Genomic DNA, 22357 nt, shown 5'->3' with positions numbered 1-22357 from the left:
AAATTTAATTTCTTTCGACCTCAAGTGAAAACCGCTTCCCTGTTGAAGAGAAGTTAGTCTCCTCCGATCCGCAGCCGTTTATGGGGGATGTCACGCAACGCTCAGCGTTGCGTGACACTAAAAAAAACTGCTGCGGAGGAGACTAGGGAGTAGTGCAATTTGACGTCGATTCATCTCGGAAAACAGCTGCAATTCAGCCCCGGCCGGCCCAGCCGTGACGCAGTTTTTGTTTTGTTGTTGTTGTTGTTGTTGTTGTTGTTGTTGTTGTTGTTGTTGTTTTCCGTATATAACTAATAAGGTTGACGAACTGGCTGAGCTACTAAACGTCGGTTTTGACGCGAAATGTCGGATGAAAATATCTGAACTAATGGCGGCCAAACGGATGAAGAGATTTGCAACCTTTTGCTGCTTGAAAATGTTAATCGTGTTAGGAAGGCTATACATAGTAACAATATTGCATGCTTCTAGATCAGTGTTCAGGAACTGTTATCTTTAAGTCTTCCGATCGGTCATTCCAGCTGATGCAGTCATTTGTGCATCACCGCGTCTTCTTTATCTTTCTTTCTTTTAATTTTAATTAAACTAAAAAAATTACTAAATCTTTTCACTCCTTTGTATGAATTATAAAGCCCTGTTTCCTACGGGAATTATGGCCTATTTTTAACACTTTTATTTTAATTGTTAAGGAAAATAGCTTGCGATGAAATTAAAAGGATTTAATGGAAATTCGAAACACTGCGGAAGAAGCAAATTCCTCCCTGTTAACGTTGAATGTCCAGTTCCAACCTCCCATGTCGTTTCTTGACAACAACCCTGCCTTGCCAAGAATTTGACGCGCGACCCCACCTGGTAGGCAGACCTGGAGATTCCCGGTTGCTACAGGGGATTCCCAGGTTTTGGCAAACATTCCCTGGAATTTGGCATTCTCACGTCAAATTACTAAACGATTTGAAAGCTTATTTTCATCAATTTGGTGAAATGTGTCCTCTCAAGATTTAAGTCAGCGGACGTTTTTCCAGCCGGGTTGTTGTTGTTTGTTTGTTTTCTTGATGGAAATCGACCTGTTCAAAAACCTTACGTGGTGCCTCGGGACGAGATGCAAGAGTCCGGATATTTAGTTAGGATCTGTCGGCGTGTTTATAAAATATTGTTTTTACCTCTCGAAAATACAATTCATATCTTTGCGCCGCCTTGTAATATCCTCTATTTATAAATCAGTCGCGGGGTGCTTTCAATATCTTGCGGAAATTAACGTTGTCTGCTTGTTTCCGGCCTTCGTTTGAAACTAAAACTACCGTTTTTAAATGGCACAATGATAATTAACAGCTACGGGTAAATTCTAGTACTTTCAATTTGTCATTTCTCCGAAAAATGGAGTGATTATTCCGGAGGTAGGAAGAGAAAAGATTGTTTAATTTGAACTCCTTAACGTTGGTCACGAACTTAATAGAGTCTTTGCATAAATGGCGCCGATACTTGAATAACAATACCTCCTCATCCAAAGCCTCGAAATTCATCCTTTGTCCGGAAACATAAGTACGAGGCTGAAGATGTACAAAGTATATTGTTATTCAATATTTGGGCGCCAGCTATGTCAAAGGTTTATTTAATTTAGCGGGCGGACACCTTCTACTGAAGCGGATATTAGGGAACCTACATGGGTTTCCGTTGACAGATTTCATACTTTTAAAGACTCTTTAATGTACTATTTTGAAAACGGCACAATCACTCGCATGATCACTGACTATTATATTTAACAATTAGATTAGGAGCTTGAGATTTCTATCGCTCATAAAAATCAAAAGCGAATGATCTAATTGTTTTAGTATAAATCTACTTAGGGCTTGCCACAAGTTGCTCGAGATTTCCCAAAAAGTTGCCCGAAATTTCTCAAAAAGTTGCTTAAAAGTTGCTCCAAAAAAAGTCCAAACTTGCTTTTTGAAAAGAAAGTTGCTCGAAAATTGCTAAAAAAAAAAAGCAAAAACTTTTTTTGTGTTTCTCTCTTCTTTTATTTGGTCTGATGCAAAAATATGCAATCTGTACAAGAAAAGTAACATTTCTAAGCATTTTTGAGCAATTTTGCGTTGTAACCAGCCGGTCGCTAAATAAATTTGTTCACAATACGTATGAGTAAATACCACGCATCAATATCAACAATTTTTTTTTTTAAACTTAAAAATAAAATAAAAAATATTAAAAAATTCTTAAAAAAAAAAATATTAAAAAAATTTTTAAAAAATTAAAGAAATTCACAAATATGGAGGCATGGCCAATTAAAGCACTAAAAGCTGCTCCGATATCTAAAAAGCTAGAAATTGCATAGAATGCAAAAACTTGCTCGAAATACGAAAAGTTGCCAAAAAGTTGCCGAGCAACTTGTGGCTAGCCCTAAATCCACTAGTCGCTCAAAACGTTATCTAAATCCTTGCAAATATATACAAAGAAGCGGTCACCATTTTGTCAGCAACCGCATTATATGGCTATGTGCGTGAGCGGGCAAGATAAATCAAATCCTGCGCTGCGATTGGCTACCCGAGCGGGCTCGGGACTACCCGCCGTATCCCGCAAGAAAAAATTTGCCGAAAGCCATATAATAAATCCTTTATATTTTTGACCAAGCTTGTTCAGTCAAAATGGCTGGATGTTGGCCTCGTTCTTTTTTTGTTGCGAGTTTATGGACCTCGACTCCGTCTCGGACAATAAACACATAAAAAAAGAACTTGGCCAATATCCAGCCGTCTTGACCTCACACTTGGTCAATAACTCATATATTTACAACAAAAGAGAAAGTGAGTAGCGTAGCCAATAAGAGAACGGCATCCGTGATAGGACGCTTCGTATGTTTATCAGTACCAATAAGTACTAATGGTTATAGCGCTTTCAACTGGCCAATAAATTTCTGTCCCACCGCATTCTGTCAGCCAATCAGAATGTCAGAATTAGAGCTAGCGTAAAAGGCTAAGTTGTTGCCTAGCAACACAGAAACTCTTAACCTGTCGACCATTTCTTCTCCGTTCTGAATCATATATTAGTTAACCTGTCTTTTTTATTGTGATTAATGTAACTTGAAGTATCACTCGTCTAATATCTTCCCAAAGTGTACGAGATTTTTATTACAGGAAATATGTGGAGGTTCACGAATTGGCAGAAAAAATGAAAACAGCTGGTTGCGTGGCACATTCAGTTCAACGTCACGTAATTATAACGAGTCTTAGAATCGTCGAATGTAGTCTACCTCTTCACAGAATCCTGTTTTTCTCGGCGCAGTTAGAGGTCTTTCGAAACAGGAAAATTTCACGTTGTCACGTCCGCAGCATTCAATCATGCTTCTTGTTTTGCCGAACGCGCTGTTCAGTATCCTAATTAGCAACAGGAAACTGAATTGCATGACAATAAAAATAACTGCTTTGTAGACCTCAAGGTTCAAGTTCCAATCCCACTCAGTCGTTTCGTAAGCACATAAACACCAGTCGTGGAGCGAGCGCTATCGTCCTCCGTGTGGTAAATGTCTTTTCTGCCCGACTGACTGAAAAAGCTTCCCTGTTCTTGGCAATCGATGCAGAAACGAACGACGATTTCTAATTAAAGGGTGAGTGAATCGTAGACATAACAATTTTAGCGAAATATCGATCAGTGTACCGAGTGCTCAACCGTTCTGCTAAGCTCTTGGACGAGATGAAACTGGCTCAACCATGTTAGTCACAACGGAGATTGTTCTCCGTTGTAAAATGCAATTTAAAACAAACAGCTGTGGGTTAATATAATTTTAAAACACGGTTTAAAACTCAGCCAAACGAACTCACCCACTCGTATCCACGTTTATTCAAAGTTGAATGCCCTACTTTTGTGTTTGTCTAATCGCGTGATTCGTAGATAATGCATAAATTATATTGTCTGGAACTTGCCGCAGCGCGAACAGGAAGTAGCAACATGGATATCGTAGATCAGGTAACGTTTTCGTTGCTAGAGATTAGATTTGCTATCAGCCTTGAGTCAAATCATTTCAGGGAATAAATGGCAACTTTTTTTCCCCTTACCTTAACAGACTCTTAACAGGCTTCGAAAACTACTGATCGCAAAATAGAAATCAGGTTTTATTTAAATCGCAGGAATCTCAATATCGTAAACTGATGCTCGCCAATTTTCCGTGAGCGCAACGTAAACAACTTTTATCGCATATTTATCGCTTTCACTTTCTATAGCCCATGAACAAGGAATTTTTTTCAATTGCTCAGTTTATAACACCTGTGATCTGTCTGCTCTTCCTTTTTGTACAACTAGTAACCGGTCGTATCGCCTAACAAAGCACTCTTCTCTCCCCACCCCCCTTCAGGATGCCCGCCCCCCTTACTTCCGCATTTACGCCCCTCGCCCCCCAGCCTGTGTAGCCTGTAGCCATGAGTTTGTTTAATATTTTTTCTGGGACAAAAGAAGAAAAGACGAATTACGCTCGGATTAACCTTGGCAAACAGTCCAGGCTAAGAGACTTTCGTAGAATATACACGAGTATTTGACTTTTTTAAGTTGCTGATTAGGAATTAACTCCCGAGGATTTTAAAACAAGCAACCAACAGGAACTTGTCGATCAGGTTCGTAATCGATATGCAACTGAAGTATCTGTACCAATAGACTACGAGTAGTCCCTCTTTCGCTTAGTCCGTGGTGCGTGACGCAAAAAAAAAAAAAAAAAAAAAAATGGCCGCGCGAAATCCTCGTCACTAAGATTTCGCGCGGTCATTTTTTATCGCGGTTTACTTTCTCGTCATGCACGACGGACTAAGCGAAATAGAGACTACTCGTAGTCTAATGTACCAACGATGGGGTTTTTTCTAGAAAAAATATTCAGCGAGAAGGGTACTTCTTTATATTTTAAGAACCCTGCAGTGAGCTAAATTAGTTGTTTGAAGCAAAGGTATATTTGTTCGTGGCAAACGCTTTACATTCATGACATCAATACTCAGCAACGTTTCATTCTAAACGTAACATCGCGTCACGCATCACAGACTCGATTCAAAAGCTCGTCAAAATATAATATTTTTAATGATTTTAAAAAATGACCTCAAGATTGGCAAACATTTAAGAAGTACATGACTTCATTAGTTAGTACAACAGCGTAATAATTTAGCCAAGGTGCATGAAAGATTACGAGAGGAAAAAGAGGTTTGGAAAATCTTATGAGGGCCGATAGCGCGGGCTCATTTTCACCACCTTCGGCTGGTCGGCTGGTCGGCTGGTCGGCTTGGTCACCTATACATCGACGGATGTAACCCCATGATCGTAGTCTTGGTTGCTATTTATTTATTTTTATTTTTATATATCGGAAGTCGTTGTGTTGCTGAAACAGGTTCTGTCACGTTTGCTAGATCTTTCGATTCGTAGTTCAGAAGCGAGCCAGATTAAATGAAATGAGAAGCAACTTTCATGCGAAGTCGATATGAGAGCAAAGGCCATCGCAACTGATACATTGCTATTTTTAAAACAAAGAGAAAACGTCCATTTGATATATATTGGCATATTCTATGCAAACATTTAAGTGCGTGTAGAGAAAATACTTAGCCGAGCACTCGAGCGTACGAAATATTTTGAGTTCTCCTCCGCCTTCCCACCCCCGTAGGGATTTCACGATCAGCGCACTCAATCACGTGTTTGAAAGGACAGCGCTGTTCATTATTTAAAAGTCTCCGGCCATCTAAAGCATGTCGGCCTAGCGACCTAGAATGTGCTCTCGCATCACATTAAAACTGGAAATAACAGAGGGAAATAAAATCATTACAACACGAGGCAAGCGCGCGGCGACCACACGATCGATGAAAAATAAAGAGTTCACTGCCGGATAAGTTGCCAAGGTAACGTTGTTTTGCCCACGAGCATCGCACTTTCGTTTCAGACGTCAAACGCAAACGTACTATCATTTACCTAAATAGGAAAAGAAAGGAGATTGTCTAAATTTGTAAAAGTCGATGGAATTTCTTAAATTTTTGGCACACGTATCACGTTTTAATTTACACTTTTCATGATCTGCTACCAGCACCGTCGATGAAAAGTGATTGTTATTTTAAGAGTGCTTTCAGTGTTATTCAGGCATCAAGCATGAATCAGCATAATTTTTTTCCCCAAAACTATCATCTTCACTGTGGTGTTGCAATCAGATTAGGTGGGCACGACGGAACTTGTCGACCGACCGAATAATTTAAAAGAAGTGTTATTTGCCCGTGATTGTTGTCACGTGACGGTGCACCTCTTTGTACTAAGTCTTGTTGTTGTCACAGCGCTTGGTTCAGCGGGTTGAATACTAAACGTTTGAGTGTTGGCTCGAAAGTCAAAACTAGAAGTCGTTAAGGAAGAGCTTGGTTCACAATCGATTCAGCCGAGTCCAGTTAACATACAGATATCATAATCTACTTTCACCGCGTCACTGCATACTCAAGGTAAGCGAATATAATGTGAGAATGTGCGGTTTAAAAATCTCAATTTCCGATCGCGAAGTGCATACACATTAAAATTCACAGAAAGCATATCTTGTCAACGCGCGTAAAAACGATTCGATCGCCAAAAATCAAGAGTACTTTTACTCGAGGACCTTGTTTGAGATGTTCTTTGCACTTAATTTCGAAAACATGAGGGCAGAAGTGAACGGGACATTAAAAACGATCTATGCTCCTTTGTTATTGTAAGTCGCTGTAAAATATTCATCATCAGCTATCATCGTGACACTGTGAGTTATGGTGCTTTGTCAGCATTTCTGGAATACAATAATATCTCGGAATAGCAAGAAGAGCGAAAACGTGTCAATCTTTGTTAACGTTATGATATTATGATAGTTGTTTTCACTTTCGATGGAAGAATAATTTTGAAACGCAAGAATTAAAATAATGTATTTCAAGTCCGTTCAGACTCTTCAACTAGAATTTTTTGCATATTTTACCCCACTGACACTTCAAACGAGACATTTCATGACAATAATTACTGCCTCTCAGCTATTTCGGAGAAATTTAGTAGCATACCTATTTAAACGGAAACCAGGTGAAAACCTTACAAACTAGTATGAATTCTTCAAGAAATACGAAATTAAATAAGAATTTTAGCCTCCAATATCGACAAATTAATTCTCATATGCACATCGTGTCCTCGTTGGAGTTTTTGCTTAAAAATCTCAGTTTTAATAGTTTTATAATCATCTGTCTTTTTTTTTTTTTTTTTTTTTTGCAATTTTCATGATCGGCCCCTATCAACTAATGTATTGGCAATGTCGTTCTGCGATTCTCTCCCATGATGCATTCAGTGTTTGTTCACCTAATGAATTCGTACAACGTTTACTACTCATTTGGCCAGACCCGACTCAACCGGAAACCATAAAATATGTTGGACTGCGGTTTGCCCGGTACCTCATGGGCAATGTTCTAATCGCGCATCAATCTTGTGCTACTTTTAACACCAGTTTTAAAATGATCCAGGAAGTAGCCTGCGAACAGGCTCCCGGTACGGTTGGGTTTAGTGCGAGCTAGCCGAGTGTGGTCTAGGGCGAGCGGGGCTAGCCGAGAGCGATCGGTTGACGAAGGGGAGCGCATGGTGGCTCTCCCGCTCCCATTCACTTCGCTCGCTGATTCCGCCACTCGCTTCGCTCGCGAAATTCTTTATTTCGCGCTAAACGGCTCACTTTGCTCGCCGGATTTTTGTTCCGCCCTCACTGGGAGCCTGTTTGCAGCCTATTCAGGAAGACAATCGGAGCCATGATTTTTTTTCCCGGAAGGTTATATTAGACAGGCGTGTGAGATTCTGGTCACCAAGGAATGGTCAGGAATTTCACAGTGTGGGATCTAAGACAGCCTTTGTTGATGGATCATCAGTTATTTCCAAAGTTTTTAAAAAAGCTGTACTAACGCTTATAAAAAAAATCTCACAAAAAACTTTAACAGTGAAATAATTTTGTCCTCAAAAATACGAATTCCCTTGATAGATAATTACCTTAGTCCTAGGATTTCATAACGATAATCTTTCATTACCTTGAAAAAGGTTTTAGAATTTGAATAATTATCTATGTCCTAGGGTTGCTCACAGTGTAAAATTACTTAACTAAACTTAAATATACAATACAATTTCCAGCAAAAAACTGGAGAAAAAAATTGTTTTGACAAAATAATACTGATGACATAAAGGGAAAATAATTCAAAACATAGAAGTCTAATGGACGGATTCGGTTAAAGCGTTTACATCCTTGTTGCCACGCAATTTAGATATCACCTGATGATTCATTTGGGAGGTTACAATTGTTCTGTTTGTACATACTCCCATGCAATCAGTTGAGTGTGTGACAAATTGCACAATTGAAACCTCCCAAGTGAATCATCACGTGGCCTGTAAACGCGTTAGCAAAATCCGTCTATTGACGCCCCCCAGGGTGGGAAGCTAATACTGTCAAGGAATACGTTAACCTCGTTCCCAGGGTCTGATATATCCTGGGAACGAGGTTGGCGGTAGGTGGCAGAACTAAACGCGTAACATACATGTATCTTATTAGATGTTTTGATATGTAGTATCGCCGTATATCTTTACGAGTTGTGCCGTATTTAAACGAGCCCGTAGGGCGAAATGTATTATCCAGCCGCTGTAGTCAATAAATTTATCAGTGAAAGAGGGAGAGTGTGACAGTTTTGCATGCGCGCGCCGACCTGTCCGGCAAACAGGTCTTCTACCATACAAATACAGTACAACATCGCTGTATATTTGTACTGGTGTCGCGCGATATTTGGACGGTATTCGCTGCAGCTTGTATCGGATACGTTAATAAGCAGATTACTCCCAAGTAAAAACTACACACCAAATTTGGTCAAATTCGGTATAGCTAAGTAGCCTGACGCTATTTACATTCAAGAAGCCTGATATCATGAAATAAGTTAGCACTGCTGATGACTTATCTCGAGTTCTATTCACTCCAGCGCCCCTGACATGCCTTAATTGGTTTGTTATTTATTTCTTTTAAAATGCAAATCCTTTGAAACATTTCCTCTACAGAAACGGCGTTATACGTTTACGGTTTCAGGCAAAATGAGAACAAAATATCATAATTGGCAGGTTTTGATTCCTCCTATTAGGCGAATGGAGCAAGCAAGCCTTTCAATTTTTTTTCTTTAAATTAAGTTGGATCATTATCACATTGCACCGTCAAACTGATAATTTTTCTTCCTGAGTAGATGACGGTAACCAGATCATTCACATTGTGACATCTTTCAGATCTTTCAGTAGTCACGTTCCCCAGTTTTAAACAAAGCTGTTACACTTTTCCTGTCACGTAACCGGATAAAAATCTCACAATGATAGTCTCCTTGTACGTGTCTCCATATTTTTCTTCCGCGTTTTCCAAGAAGTACGAGAATTTGTTACGTGTGATAAATATTTATTATGACTGAAAGGCTTCGGTCACGAACACGTGCCAGTACGGCGCGCGTGGCACGGAAAAACAAAATTCGCTGTGTCATGATCATGATCTAACAACATGAATCGTTCTACAGTCATTTGAAGTACTCTTTTTGTAAGTAGTCTTCTTTCGCATGATGTGGCATTTTTTGATAATGAGGTGCATGTAGTTAAGGCCTACACCGACACATGGAACCCACTTTCCGGCAATGTGAGTCATCACGGCAAAATGTGGTAACTGAGGTAAAACTGATCCTGCCGTTTCGTTGCCCTTTCAGAGTCAGTTACTTTATTTTAATCGATAAAAATCTCAAAGAGGTATTTTCAGCGCCGTTTCCTTGGATGTTTGAGCACGTTTCGAGCTCGTACATGTATTCTACGGTATTTAAAAAGGATCGAAAAGTTGAATCAAGCGACTAATTGTTCATGCAGCTGCTTCGTCACGCCACACTTCATAGTCAAACCGTCGAGCGGGTGATTTTTATTATTCCCACATCAACCAGTTGATTTACTTGATTCGTTGTTATCTCTGTCATCCAAAACAGCAAGATTCGAGCAAGATGGAAGGTTTTGCTTTGCCAGATTTCACTGATTGAGTTTATACTATTTTATTTGCTCACTTTCATCATAGAGATATTGTTGTTTACTCGGGTTTCCCTTCTAGCTCCTTCTGTGTTTAATTTATATTTCCGTAAGAAGTGTTGCTGAAGACAAGACGAACTAAGTGTATACAGAAAGGAGGATAATTCCGCTAGAGTTTGGTTTGAAATGTTAATTCCGATAGATTCTTCCAATTTCGAAATAATTTATTGTTTTTCACGCCTTCATAACCAGTATTCCGCGTCTGTCTGCCTTCGACAAACAGAAGTTGAAGTAGCTGACCCGTAGCTGTTTTACAGTCTTGCGTGTTGTACGTGATAATCCGAGTTGGCATTATTCCAGTTTTATAAAGGTCTGCTCACATGGAAAGTGAGCAGCATATATGCCTTTGTTCGAATCAACCCATGGAAGGTTAAAATATCTAATTTGGATGTTGTATTTCTCTTCCAAGGGATGTACTTGGAGAAACACATGCTTTCGTGTGCTTGCCTAGGGACTGTCGCCGGTCATGTGTTGAAAAAGCGAAGAATCCTTGAAACAAAAACGCAAGAATGAGTAAGTAGGCACTATGTGACTTGACATATTAATGTTTGAGCTTATAACTTAGTGTTAACAATTTTTAACAATTGTATTATTCGCTGTCAATTGCTATCGCGTGATAGCTGTCTCGCGCGCGAGGGCGTAGCGTGATCGCGAGTCAGCCATCACGCATAGAAATCGAGAACAAATAATCTTATTGTTTTAGTATAAATCTACTATCGGATAAACTGCAATGCAAGGAGAACTTGTACAAACGGCAGCGGAGTGAAGGCGGATCTTGGTTTAGATCAGGATTAGCAGGGTAAAATATAGCATAAAACCAATTGAAAGGCTGACCGGACGGTTGAAAAGGGTAAATTTGATACCCAATATTTCGGTTAGACAGGACTAACCTTCTTCAGGGGCTACACTGAAGCTAAGTACTTAATTCAGTGTAGCCCCTGAAGAAGGTTAGTCCTGTCTAACCGAAATGTTGGGCATTAAATTTACCCTTTCCAACCGTCCGGTCAGCCTTTCAATTGGTTTTATGCTATAAATCTACTAGTCTTTCAAACCTTAAACAAGACAGCTGCACGTTGTTATAATAGTATAAATACGTCATACCACCCAGTGATAATTGAAGAACAAATTCACTAAGCGTTAGACCCTGTTCATAAATGGCTGCCAATTTAAATTTTTTTGTATGTATTTAAATTAGCCCAACTAACCTCGTGTGAAAGTAAACATTTTTTTTGAATTATCAGCTCAAAAACAAGGTTAGTTGGGCTAATTTTAATACTTACAAAAGAATTTTTAATTGGCAGCCATTTATCAATAAGGTCTATACGTCCGCCATCTTGTTTAAATGTGGGTTCGTGGAGATCGCAGCTTAGTGAAATATTAACCTTGCGCGTGGGCAACACGCACTAAAGGCTGGGGAAAGATCAAAATAAAGAACTTATGGAACCGAAATCAAGGCTATTATCCATTCTGCGCTTGCTTATGTGCTCATCATATATGTGCTTATGCCACCCACGTAACCAGAGTCTTCGTTCGTCTTGACCGACGGTCAGGAAACGAACGAAAGGATCTGATTTCAGGTCCAAAAATATCGGACATCCGGTTAAATTGAATTGCGCATTCGTAGCTGAGAAACACGTGGCTCAATCAAGATGCTGGTGTTTTTTTCTTCCTTCCCCTCCCATTCCCATTGTTTTTTAAAACCAATCAAAATCTAGCCTGTAAACGGAACTATCGACTGTCGCTCGTTTCGTCGAGCTTGCGATGTAAGGAACGAACGCCTCAAGGACGAATTATGCCTATGGTTGTGTTGTGGGCGTCCTCACTACCGTTATGCTTATGATTAAATTGTGCTCCCCCCTGGGGGTAGGGAACTTCCATATGGAAAGGGCGGGGGTGCGTCGTGTCTTTTAGCTACTTCTTAGGGTGTTCCAATCTCGTTCTTGTTCGCGTTTGTATATGGCGTATATGGGTTTACAAAGCACGCCATATTAGATATCACACTCTGTATAAAATATTTAGTGCAAATATTTGAACAAGCCCTGCCGGCAGGCAGAACTATCCAGAATTTTCAAATGCCGGATAATTAGGTCATTATTTGGGATAGTCTGCTTTCTGTGTGCAAACGCCTGCCGCATCCCACTTCCTTTGTTAGAAGAAAAATCCTCACTCAGGGTCATGAGATTTTTTTTAATCGCGAGTTTAAGTTAGGTTCGATTTCCGCCGCTCTCTCGCGTATCGTCGGTCTTTGCCGTTCCCGCGGGATCGTCTCCCCAAACGCGGCTGGAACTCGAGCTTAGTTTAGTTGACTTTTAAATTAACTGATATATTCGATATTTATTGTCTGGAAGGAGTTGACTGACTGATACATGTAGTCCGGGGAGGAGGGACTTAGCATATGAAAGCGTGGGGATGCTAGTCGGAAATTTAAAATAAACCCCTAAAGGAGACCAATCATGGCGTAATAAATAATAATAATAATAATAATAATAATAATAATAATAATAACAACAACAATAATATGATCAAGATCTAGCAAGAGAAGTTCGAAAAATGTGGGGTGTGAGGACAAAGGTTATTCCAGTGGTAGTGGGAGCATTGGGATCAATACCACTGAGATTGAATGACAATCTGAGAGCCATTGAGGTGGGCATTCCTGTTGGACTGATCCAGAGATGTGCATTGTTGGGGTCGGCAAGAATTCTTAGAAAGGTGCTGGAGATGTAGAAAGAAGAGAAAAAGCAAACAAGGGGTGTTTCTTGGCTTCCCTAGGCAACTTGTTGTTGCCCGGAGCCAATGACGAAACCAGCTTCAATATCATCAATAGCTGTGCGAATCTTTAATAATAATAATAATAATAATAATAATAATAATAATAATAACTTTATTTCAGTGTCAAATGTATTAAACACTAGTGGCCCAGGATTTTTTTGACCCCTAAAAGAGACCATATTTAAAACATATTAAATATATATTTTTATATTTCTTAGCGTTAAACCCCAAACTGAGACCTTCACGGCTACATATGGGCTACATATGACGGCGTTTGCCCATAACACCGGAAGTGAGACCAAAATCCGAAATTTACACCCCTAAGCGAGACGACGAACATCCCCACCCCTTTCATGTGCAAGTCCCCCACGGACATGTAGCTGAGAACAGGCCAAAGTTTTAACTTTCGGTTGAGAACTGTATAATTTAATGATAAATGAAAAATGGCTAGAATTTTGAAGTGATAGCTGAGATTCCAGTACATCCATTCAGATCAGACTACACGTCTTGTTTTCTTTCGCAAACAACGACACAGAGAGAGATTTTAATTGCATGAGAGTTTACAAGTTAAGTATTGGGACTGCCTTTGACAGTAATATATTACAGCAATGTATTTCACATCTATATTTTAAATTTTTCGCTACTGTGGCTTCAAGAAAGTTGTTATGCTAAGCAGTTAATCACCCTATAAAGCTGTTCTTGCGAGCGATATCATAAACGTATTAAAATATCATGTTAAACAATAGTGATTAATGTTTGACCAATCCCTAAAGAGTTCTACTGTTTTGACAAGATGGAGTTTACTTTAACTTAGCAAGTTATGCTCACACTTTCTATAGCTATACCCTGAACATAAGTGAGTAAAGTTATTGAAGCCCGTTTGTGTTACATTTAGAATGGGGAACTCGTACCTGGAAAGGGACTTCAGATTCCAGCGTGGAGTATTTAGGATCCAAAATGAAAGCTTTGTCGCCGCCACTTGCTGAAGGACAACTAGAGGAGGTTTACAGCGTGCAATGGAACGTAGGTTCCGATATGTATTGGCAGTTTGGCGACAAGAAAAGTGCTCTTTTGGCGTACTTGACAGAGCACGGGCCTCGCGAATTTCCACGCTTTAAGAAGGGGCTAAAACAGTTCAAACGAACATTAGAAAGGCTTGCAGACGGTGACCCAGTCCCAAGCACCATCGAATTGACGAACGAAAAACCCAGCAACCTTAAGGCGTTCATCACTGAGGTCGCCAGCCATGTTAGCGTGGCAACAGTCTGTCTAAGGCAGCCAGGCCTGCGCAAGTTCTTCGCCGAAGGTATCGGTAAGCACGTGTTGACCGCTTTAGAAAAGAAGCACTCGTGTTCGATCGAGACGCTCGATGAAAAACCAATAGTTGTGTCCGACGACGAAGCCCAATCCAGTGTCGTTAGGCCGCCTCTGTGTATACTTGATTTCAACAAAATCCTTGAGGATTTGGAGGTTAGTGGCTAAATACAGTACCTAGAAGCAGAATATCAGAGTGACAGTTGCATGTAAGGCGACCTGTTCACCTCCGGGAGTGGGGCTACTCCCTATAATTCAGGTATATAAAAGGGTAGGGATTTTACAAGTTGAGGCATATAAAAAGATAGGGAAATCCATTCAGTTAGTTATTTTAAAGAGCCTTTTATTAAAATATTGCGAACAGACGCACCTTGTGGCTGTATCATTTCATTTAGTAGGCACTACATGAAAATGACAAGAAGACATAATACGGACCGGTTGTGAAAGTATGTGAAAGGGGTGCCTTCTTCAATTAAAGGTATATGAAAGGGGAACGCACCTTTTCTGTCAAAATGGTATGCAAAATGGCAAGTGGCTGGACCCCGAAGGGGGAAGCCTCTCCGTATAGGACTTTGTAAAGTACCCCCCCGGACATCCCGAGGTTTACATATTGATCGAATTGAGTAATTTTCCCATTTTAAAGTCAAACCAAGTGAAGCGTACCCCTCAAGATTACATTAGTGAATTGATTACTTGAAAATTAAACCCGCTAGTCGTTTCAAGCATGCAATAATGGATTGATCTTTGGAAAATTGAACCCACTAGTCGGTCCAAGAATACGGCTAATGGATTTAATGTTCAAAAAAATCAATTTAACATTGATATTTGAAATGACTGGCGAGTTCAATATTCAAATAATCAATTCATTATTGCATTTTTGAAACGATTAGCTGATCCAATATTCAAATAATTAATTCATTAATGTAATCTTGAGGGGTACGCTTCACTTGGTTTGACTGTAAAAACAGACCTGGTAACGCTAGGAAGACTTTGCAAGCTTAAGCAATACACAGTCTGTGCAAGTAAAAATGCGTTAAAAGCTGAAAACGGAGGCTTCGCTCAGAAAATTCATCAAATATTTTCCGTCCACACTAAGCCGGAGGAATTTTAAAAACGCAACAATCACCGCTCATTTGAGATCGATTTGTATTTAAGAGAGCCTCGGTGAGGGAAATCACATGATTTTCCTCACGCCATCGTTTCCGAATTGCTCCATTTTCAAAATGTTTTCCGTTCACAGGAAAACGAAAAGCTGGCGTTTTCAAATTCTTAAGGTTTGAAGAGCGTCTTCGAAAAGCTTCGTTTTCGTGACGGATTAGTGTGGACGGTAGGCCTAAGCGTAGAAATAAAGCTGTTTTCGTGACGGATTAGTGTGGACGGTAGGCCTAACCGTAGAAATAAAGCTGCGTTTTCGTGACGGATTAGTGTGGACGGTAGGCCTAACCGTAGAAATAAAGCTGCGTTTTCAAATTTCTCCGGAGTAGTGTGGACGGGGCCTAAAACTCTTATCGTTGTTTTTATCTCAGTTTCATTGTTATTGATGGCGTGTCCCGTGCTTATAATATTACAGCGGTTTTCACTTGATTGTCCAAAGTAATTCGCATTTAATTGGCTTTTGCATTTCTACGCTAAGTGATTGGCTTAAAAAAATTCGCGCCACTTCGTCATCCTATCAATGATAAAACCAACCTATCGCGAATCGCTAGCAGTCTTTTTCCCGCGCTTCTACCGAGTCACATGTTTTTGCTTGGAGTTTTGATTGGTTAACTGCTTTTTTGTGATTAGCTAGAGTGATTTGATGCTTTCGTTACCAGGTGGTTAGACAAATCTCGAAGGTGGGCGCTTGTAGGACTGAGGTTGATAGAATTTTACAAGAGCACTGATCGAATTTGTGGTATTTGTTTTTAAGGTGGATCCTCCCGAGATTGTTGATGAGGAGGCTCCCTTCGCCGACTGGAAGGAGATGATTTGGGAAGGCGCTTTAACAGAACTGTCACAAAGTGAAGTTCCAGATACGAATGACACTCCGTTACCATCTGAATCAGTAGTAGTCGTAAATGGTGCGTTACCATCTGAATCAGCAGTAATCGTGACTGAGCCTCCCTCGACGATTGCGTTACAAAGCAAGGAGAGGTCTGAACCTGAGACAGTTGACTCGTCCGAGTGCACGTGGATCCAAAACACGCAAATTCGTGTTTGCGCCGGTGACTTAACGAAAGAAGTGGTAGATGCGATATTAATAACAAATAAAGATAACCTGGACTTGAATAAGGGAGGTCAGTTAAATAAGCATATTAACCTAGCAGCCGGGCCATCTGTGAAGAGTGAATGCAAGCTTCTCATCAATGAAAATGGTGCGCAGCTTCCTGGCAACGCTGTGATGACGTCAGCAGGGAACCTCCCTTGTAAGCAAATTGTACACGTTATCGCTTACCCAGGCCCACCACAGATCCTCGACCTTCAGCTGGGCGTGAAAACTGGGCTTCAGTTGGCTGACGAAAGGGGAATGAGTTCCATAGCTTTGCCAACTATAGGCGCAGGGTGCATGGGACTGACACCGTCAAACTCGGCCCGGGTTCTTTCAGGGGGAATTTTGAGCTTTTTGGAGCGTCGCCCCCGAAACTTGCGCGAGATCAGGATTGTCCTGTATGACGACAGTTTGTTGCCGATATTTGTCCAAGAAGTGACGAACGACTTTGCCCCTATTAAGGCCCTTCAAGAGTATTCTCCCCTCTCTACCGAACGGCTAGACGAAGACTGCATCCCTCAGGTAACCAACCGGAATACCGCGATCAACGGAGGGAGAGCAAAGTATCCGCCCGATAATACCTCGGCCGAGTTTCGTGTGTATGGTAAAGATAGGAAGACCGTCACAAGTGCTGTGAACAGTTTGCGCAATGTTTTCGCGAAGCACCTAACAGTCCAAAGAGTTACGCATAAGTTAGTCCCTGGTCTGTTTGAGAGCTCCTGGACGTGGCTTTGTGAAGTGGCATCGAAACACCAGACAGATCTCAAGAATGAGGCGCACAATAGTACCATCATCGTAAGCGGCATTTCGGACGATGTCGCCTCAGTGGTGGGATGCATTTGGCAAGAAATCAGCAGGCTCGCGGAAAGTCAAAACAACCTTGAAAAGCGCAAACTGATGTCGCAATATGTTCGATGGCATTACGTTATTCTTGACAAGGAAATCGCTGTCACTGAGAAACTCAGCTCTACGATCGAGGAGGCATTTAGTCAGGAAAAAGAAGGAGTGACGCTCTTTATGGATGACCACAAATATTGCGTGGATTTTAAATCGATGACGGTCAAGGAATTATGTTGTAGCAAGTACCCACCGCTTCGATTGAGACGAAAAATACAATCAGATACTGGTAAATTAACTCATTTGGTCGTAGCTTTTATATTTCCTTGATTTCTCTACTTACAGCTGATTCGTTTACAGGCTTTTTCTTGATTATTTTGTGATATTTTGCGCCCCACCGATAGGCGCCTGGGCGCGGGTATAATCCGTAGATTCCATCTTCCTTCGAATTTGTGTGTTTTGTTTCTGAGCCTGAGACTGACTGGCTAAATGACTGACTGACTGACTGATGGACAAAGACAGACAGACAGACAGACAGACAGACAGACAGACGGACTGACGGCTGACGGACTGGCTGACACGCTGACTGACTGACAGGCTCCCTGGCTGAAAGGCTGACTGCCTGACTGGCTGACTTGCTGACAGGCTGCCTGGCGGACAGGCTGCCTGGCGGACAGGCTGCCTGGCGGACAGGCTGCCTGGCGGACAGGCTGCCTGGCGGACAGGCTGCCTGGCGGACAGGCTGCCTGGCGGACAGGCTGCCTGGCGGACAGGCTGCTGGGCTGACAGGCTGCCTGACTGACTGACTGACAGACAGGCTGTCTGACTGACTTACAGACAAAGACAGACAGACTGGCTAGCTGGCTGACTGACTAGCTGACTGACTAACTCACTGACTGTCTGACAGACACAGACAGGCAGATAGACAGACAGACGGACGGACTGACGAAATGGCTAACTGGCTCACTGGCCGACTGGTCGACTGACTGACAGGCTGCATGGCTGGCAGGCTGGCAGGTTGATTGGCTGACAGGCTGACTGGGTTATTGGGGGGCTTGGTAACTGGTTGACTGGCTGACTGACTAACTGAATTGCGCGGAACTTTATCGAAATAGACCTCTGCCCAATTTCTATATTATATTGACAAATGGCACCAAGTATACAAATAAATGAAATAAAAGATGTCTACAGAGTATATTACAACAAATTTTTTGCGGATGAAGTACAGGATTAATTATAAAGACTGAAGTGGATTACTGTTCATCGATTGGACTTTAGTGACGGGATGCAAAGAAATGAAAATTGCCATTTTGGCGATTGTTGAATCTTTTACTCGTTACCAAGTTTTAATCATCCTCTCTAGTCGTCATATATGTTTTTCTTTTTAGTCGATTTGTTTTGCTTTCAGCACTTCAGTTCTTTTCTTCCTGTTGAAAGATAATGACGTAACTTTATAGCAAGCCGGTCGCGATTATTATCTGTTGTTATCAAACACGATGTCTTTGCAGAGGCAGTGCGCTCTTAACTTTTGATGGATGTTATGTGCTGCCCATTCTTAATCTCACAGTTCAACGTCGCTGCATTTTAGTGGCTCAATCGTGATTGATCTAAAGTTCCTTTTATCTTTAATCCAAGGTGTTTTAATGCCTGATTCCTGGTCAGCACAACCGTGCTTCCCAGACGGAACTCCACATCCCGTGGCCTTGGTTCCGGTAAAGATATCGGATGAAGTGGAGTACAAAACCGTTGCCAACTTGTTCTACAACACTGGAGGTTACGGCGATATAGTCAGTATTGAACGGGTCCAGAACCTATGCCTTTACAAGCAGTACATCGCGTACAAACAGGAAGTGGAACAAAATAACTGCAGGTATGGAAACAACAGAAACGAATTGCAGCTCTTTCATGGCACCAGTGGATCAAACGTGAGCGCCATAAACAGACAGGGATTCAACAGGACCTTTTGCGGAAAGACGCACGGTTAGTTGAATGTTAACAGTGATACCACTCACTTGTGGTGGTAAATAAATAAAAAATGGTAATTTTTAGGCTCAGCAGTGCAACGGGAAAGATCTAATGTTCATGGTAATCAGAGCTCTCTCCATAGCTCAGTGGATAGAGCACCCTGCGTGCCGGTGTTTGGAAGGGCAGATTCGAATTCCGTTGGAGACGCAGACTTTTCAACGAATTTTATTTTAATCTTTTTTCATTTTACTAGTGAGTTTAAAATTCAACACGATCTTTCTTTATATGTTACGATCTATGACGTATACACGGTTACTTGCATTTACGCTCAAGATAAGGTCAAATGTGTCCTAGTTGCCTAATATCTTTCTCCGCTCAAGCTCTGATGGCATTTTTTGCGGAATACGAGATTCTTCTACACTCGCACTTGGGGTGGATTGAATGAGAAAATGAAAAAATGAAAAAAGGAGCAGCGTGTCCGAGTGGTTTAGGGCGCTGGTGTTGTAATACGGAGGTCCCGGGTTCAAGGCCTCCACCCTGCCACTGGCGGGATTTGTTTCTCGGTAGTCCCGAGTTCAGATCCTCTGTCACGCTTTGTTAACAGCCAACTGGTCTGCCTCCTGCCAGTTGGGATTTTTAACTATTTTCCGTTTATTTGAAATATTGTTTCCTTTGTTTCAGTGGCATGCCTGTAAACTAGCTAAGCTTAGTGCTTGTATAGCTAAGTGAATGACCACTATAAATAAGATTTACATTTTTTACAATGTTATGGAAGAAAGAAAAGCCAGCACTCTGAACAGGTACCTCATCGTATTTTCCTTTTTGTGCCATTGCCAGTATTTCTGGTATAAAAGCTTTCAATTAGGTCCCAGTTCTCGAATTGCTACATTTCGGGGGCATTTCCCACCGATTCCACAACTGCCAAGATAATAGCCCCCCACCTCCCTGAAAAATCCATTATCCGCCCCTGAGGCCCGCAAGCTAGAGACCCCGAAGGAAGCCTGTCCGATGGAGAGAAAATGACCCAATTCTAGAACTCAAGCGATTTTAGGTGATGATGTGAAAATATAAACTTACTCTTTACTTTTTTTTCATAAAACCTCTATTTCTTGTTGTGTTTTTCAGGAGCTATGTACGGGAATGGAGTATACTTTGCTTCAAGGGCCTCTTACTCCATGGGCTATACGGTTCCGGATATTTATGGACTAAGGCACATGTACCTAGCTCGAGTTGTGGTGGGTTTTTACGCCATAGGTTACAAGGGACTTCTTGTGCCGCCTCCATTGTTTGCTCAATCACCCGAGGTGCTTTTCGATTCGGTTGTAGACAACACGGCAAATCCAAACGTGTATGTGGTGTTTCGTGATTCCCAATGTTACCCGGAATATCTCATTACTTTGAAAACTTAACTAACAAGTGCACAGCTCGGATTCACTGCCATCTCCCACGTGACTGGAAAGCTGTTGCGTGACACCATCGCTTCTGACTACCGTTACTACACATCCTTCCCACTGTAGCGAAATATTTTAACAAAACATGTAAATGAGAACAAGAGTTTTGTTATGATTAAGTGGAATTGTACATTTTTAGCTATTCTAACCCGTTTGGTTTTTAAATTCGGTAAACATATGACAAATTTTCTTAAATTTTCTCTTTCTTTTGCATGCACATATTTCAGTCTTTTTCATTCAAAGTTCAGCTTAACAACAGGTATGTATCGTAGCTTTTACTTGTGTCACACAAATTTTTTTTTTCGACTTCCAAAGCTAGTATAATCATACTATGCAGTTTAATAAATACATTAAAGTACTCTTCAAGAACTTTCGTTTGAATGGTCACACACTGTGGTTCCATTCTCAGACTTAAAAGTTAGAACCACCTTGTGCAGCATAATAAAAAGTACCACATGAAAGTATTGCTCAGTAACTTTAATTTGAATGGTCACACATCGAGGTTTCATTCACAGACTTTAAAGTGAGAACCACCTTGTAGAGCACAACAAACAGTACCATATGAAAAGACTGTTCAAAAGCTTTCATTTGAAACACTAGGGTTTCATTCACATATACAAATTAGAACCATTTTGTACAGGATGATAAACAAAATCAATCAACATTACTACTCATTTCATTTGAATGCTCACACCAGATTACATTATAAGCACTTGTTCTTTTTTTGTTTCCTAGTTAGCTCTACAGAACATTCAGTAAGATTAATATTATCTGTAGTTTTCAAAGTTCCTAAACGGTAATCTGACTATGTTAGGTGTTGAGTTAATACTAATATTAAACAATAATCAAACTATTATTGTATATACAATGGAACATGGCTTGATAGACACAACTAGGTATTGTGGACAGTTTTCTTTGCCCTGTTGGTGTCCATACAGACTGGATTCCAGGGTACTTGAGAGGAAACGGATGTTAGATCGTTAAATTATTAAATGTAAGATAACTAAAAATAAAAATAATTTTATGACTGTTTGAATTAGATTTGTACAGTTCATTGGGCATGTCTTATTGTAAATTACTGAATTTGATTGACTTGTCAATGACTCATTGGTGGATTTGAGCCAGAGGAGCCACAGCCCCATATCGGACATTTCCCTTCTCTAAGTGAAAACATAACTCCCAAATATTTCAGTCACAAACCCCTTCAAAATGCAGGAATTACATCCGAGGAGACAAAGGTTTTCAAGTTCTCTAGGTTGGGGGGCATAACCAACTTACATGTACCTCTAAGTTGTTTAACCAGCTGCTGTGGCCCTATTTCTGAATTTACTTGGTCTCCTCTGGTAAATTCCCCAGAAAAACAATGACACATATGTTGACATCTTCAAATGTATATGTATTTAGTATCCTAAACAGGTCTTATACATTACAGCCAACCTGTTAGTTTTCATATGGCACAAAATAATTAGCCAGCAGGCACTCAGCCAGAAGACAATCACTGGAAAGAAGACAATGATTTTCCTCATACTACAAAAACTACAGTTTGTAATAGTCAAGTATCTGTACCAAGTTGTACTTTAGAGTCAGGTAACAGACCATATCTGACATCATAGACACTTGAACTCTAACTGCAAGTAACAGGCTTTAGTTAGTTTTAGCTCTTTGTACACTTTGCATTCCTATGAATCTGGGTAATAGCAAAAGATTAGACCGATTA

At 40.8% G+C, this 22357-nt stretch overlaps 1 protein-coding gene across 4 annotated transcripts; it reads left to right on the top strand.

The window, feature by feature from the left end:
• Positions 1–3258: 3258 nt before the first annotated feature.
• LOC145495352 (protein mono-ADP-ribosyltransferase PARP14-like) lies at positions 3259–22354 on the top strand. 4 transcript variants are annotated; one of them, XM_081474955.1, is made up of 6 exons: positions 3259–3589; positions 10466–10569; positions 13721–14295; positions 16049–17513; positions 18860–19204; positions 20315–22354. In XM_081474955.1, the coding sequence occupies exons 2-6, from the start codon at positions 10566–10568 to the stop codon at positions 20596–20598; spliced, it is 2673 nt and encodes an 890-aa protein (XP_081331081.1). In that variant the 5' UTR covers positions 3259–3589; positions 10466–10565; the 3' UTR covers positions 20599–22354. The 4 variants fall into 4 exon arrangements, with proteins under 4 accessions (XP_081331081.1, XP_081331080.1, XP_081331082.1 ...); XM_081474954.1 differs by lacking the exon at positions 3259–3589 and adding an exon at positions 4754–6428; XM_081474956.1 differs by lacking the exon at positions 3259–3589 and adding an exon at positions 6459–9529.
• Positions 22355–22357: the final 3 nt, after the last annotated feature.

The sequence above is a fragment of the Orbicella franksi genome, chromosome 8, assembly GCF_964199315.1.
Source record: "Orbicella franksi chromosome 8, jaOrbFran1.1, whole genome shotgun sequence".
NCBI lineage: Eukaryota > Metazoa > Cnidaria > Anthozoa > Scleractinia > Merulinidae > Orbicella > Orbicella franksi.
Note: the sequence above shows the minus strand (reverse complement) of the source record. Positions and strands in the feature narration are given on the sequence as shown.

Bases quoted from the DNA above. Each gene is read 5' to 3' on its own strand.
- LOC145495352 (XM_081474955.1), top strand. The intron at 14,296-16,048 runs GTTAGTGGCTAA...TTTGTTTTTAAG, and splicing joins AAATCCTTGAGGATTTGGAG to GTGGATCCTCCCGAGATTGT. The intron at 17,514-18,859 runs GTAAATTAACTC...CTTTAATCCAAG, and splicing joins AAAAATACAATCAGATACTG to GTGTTTTAATGCCTGATTCC.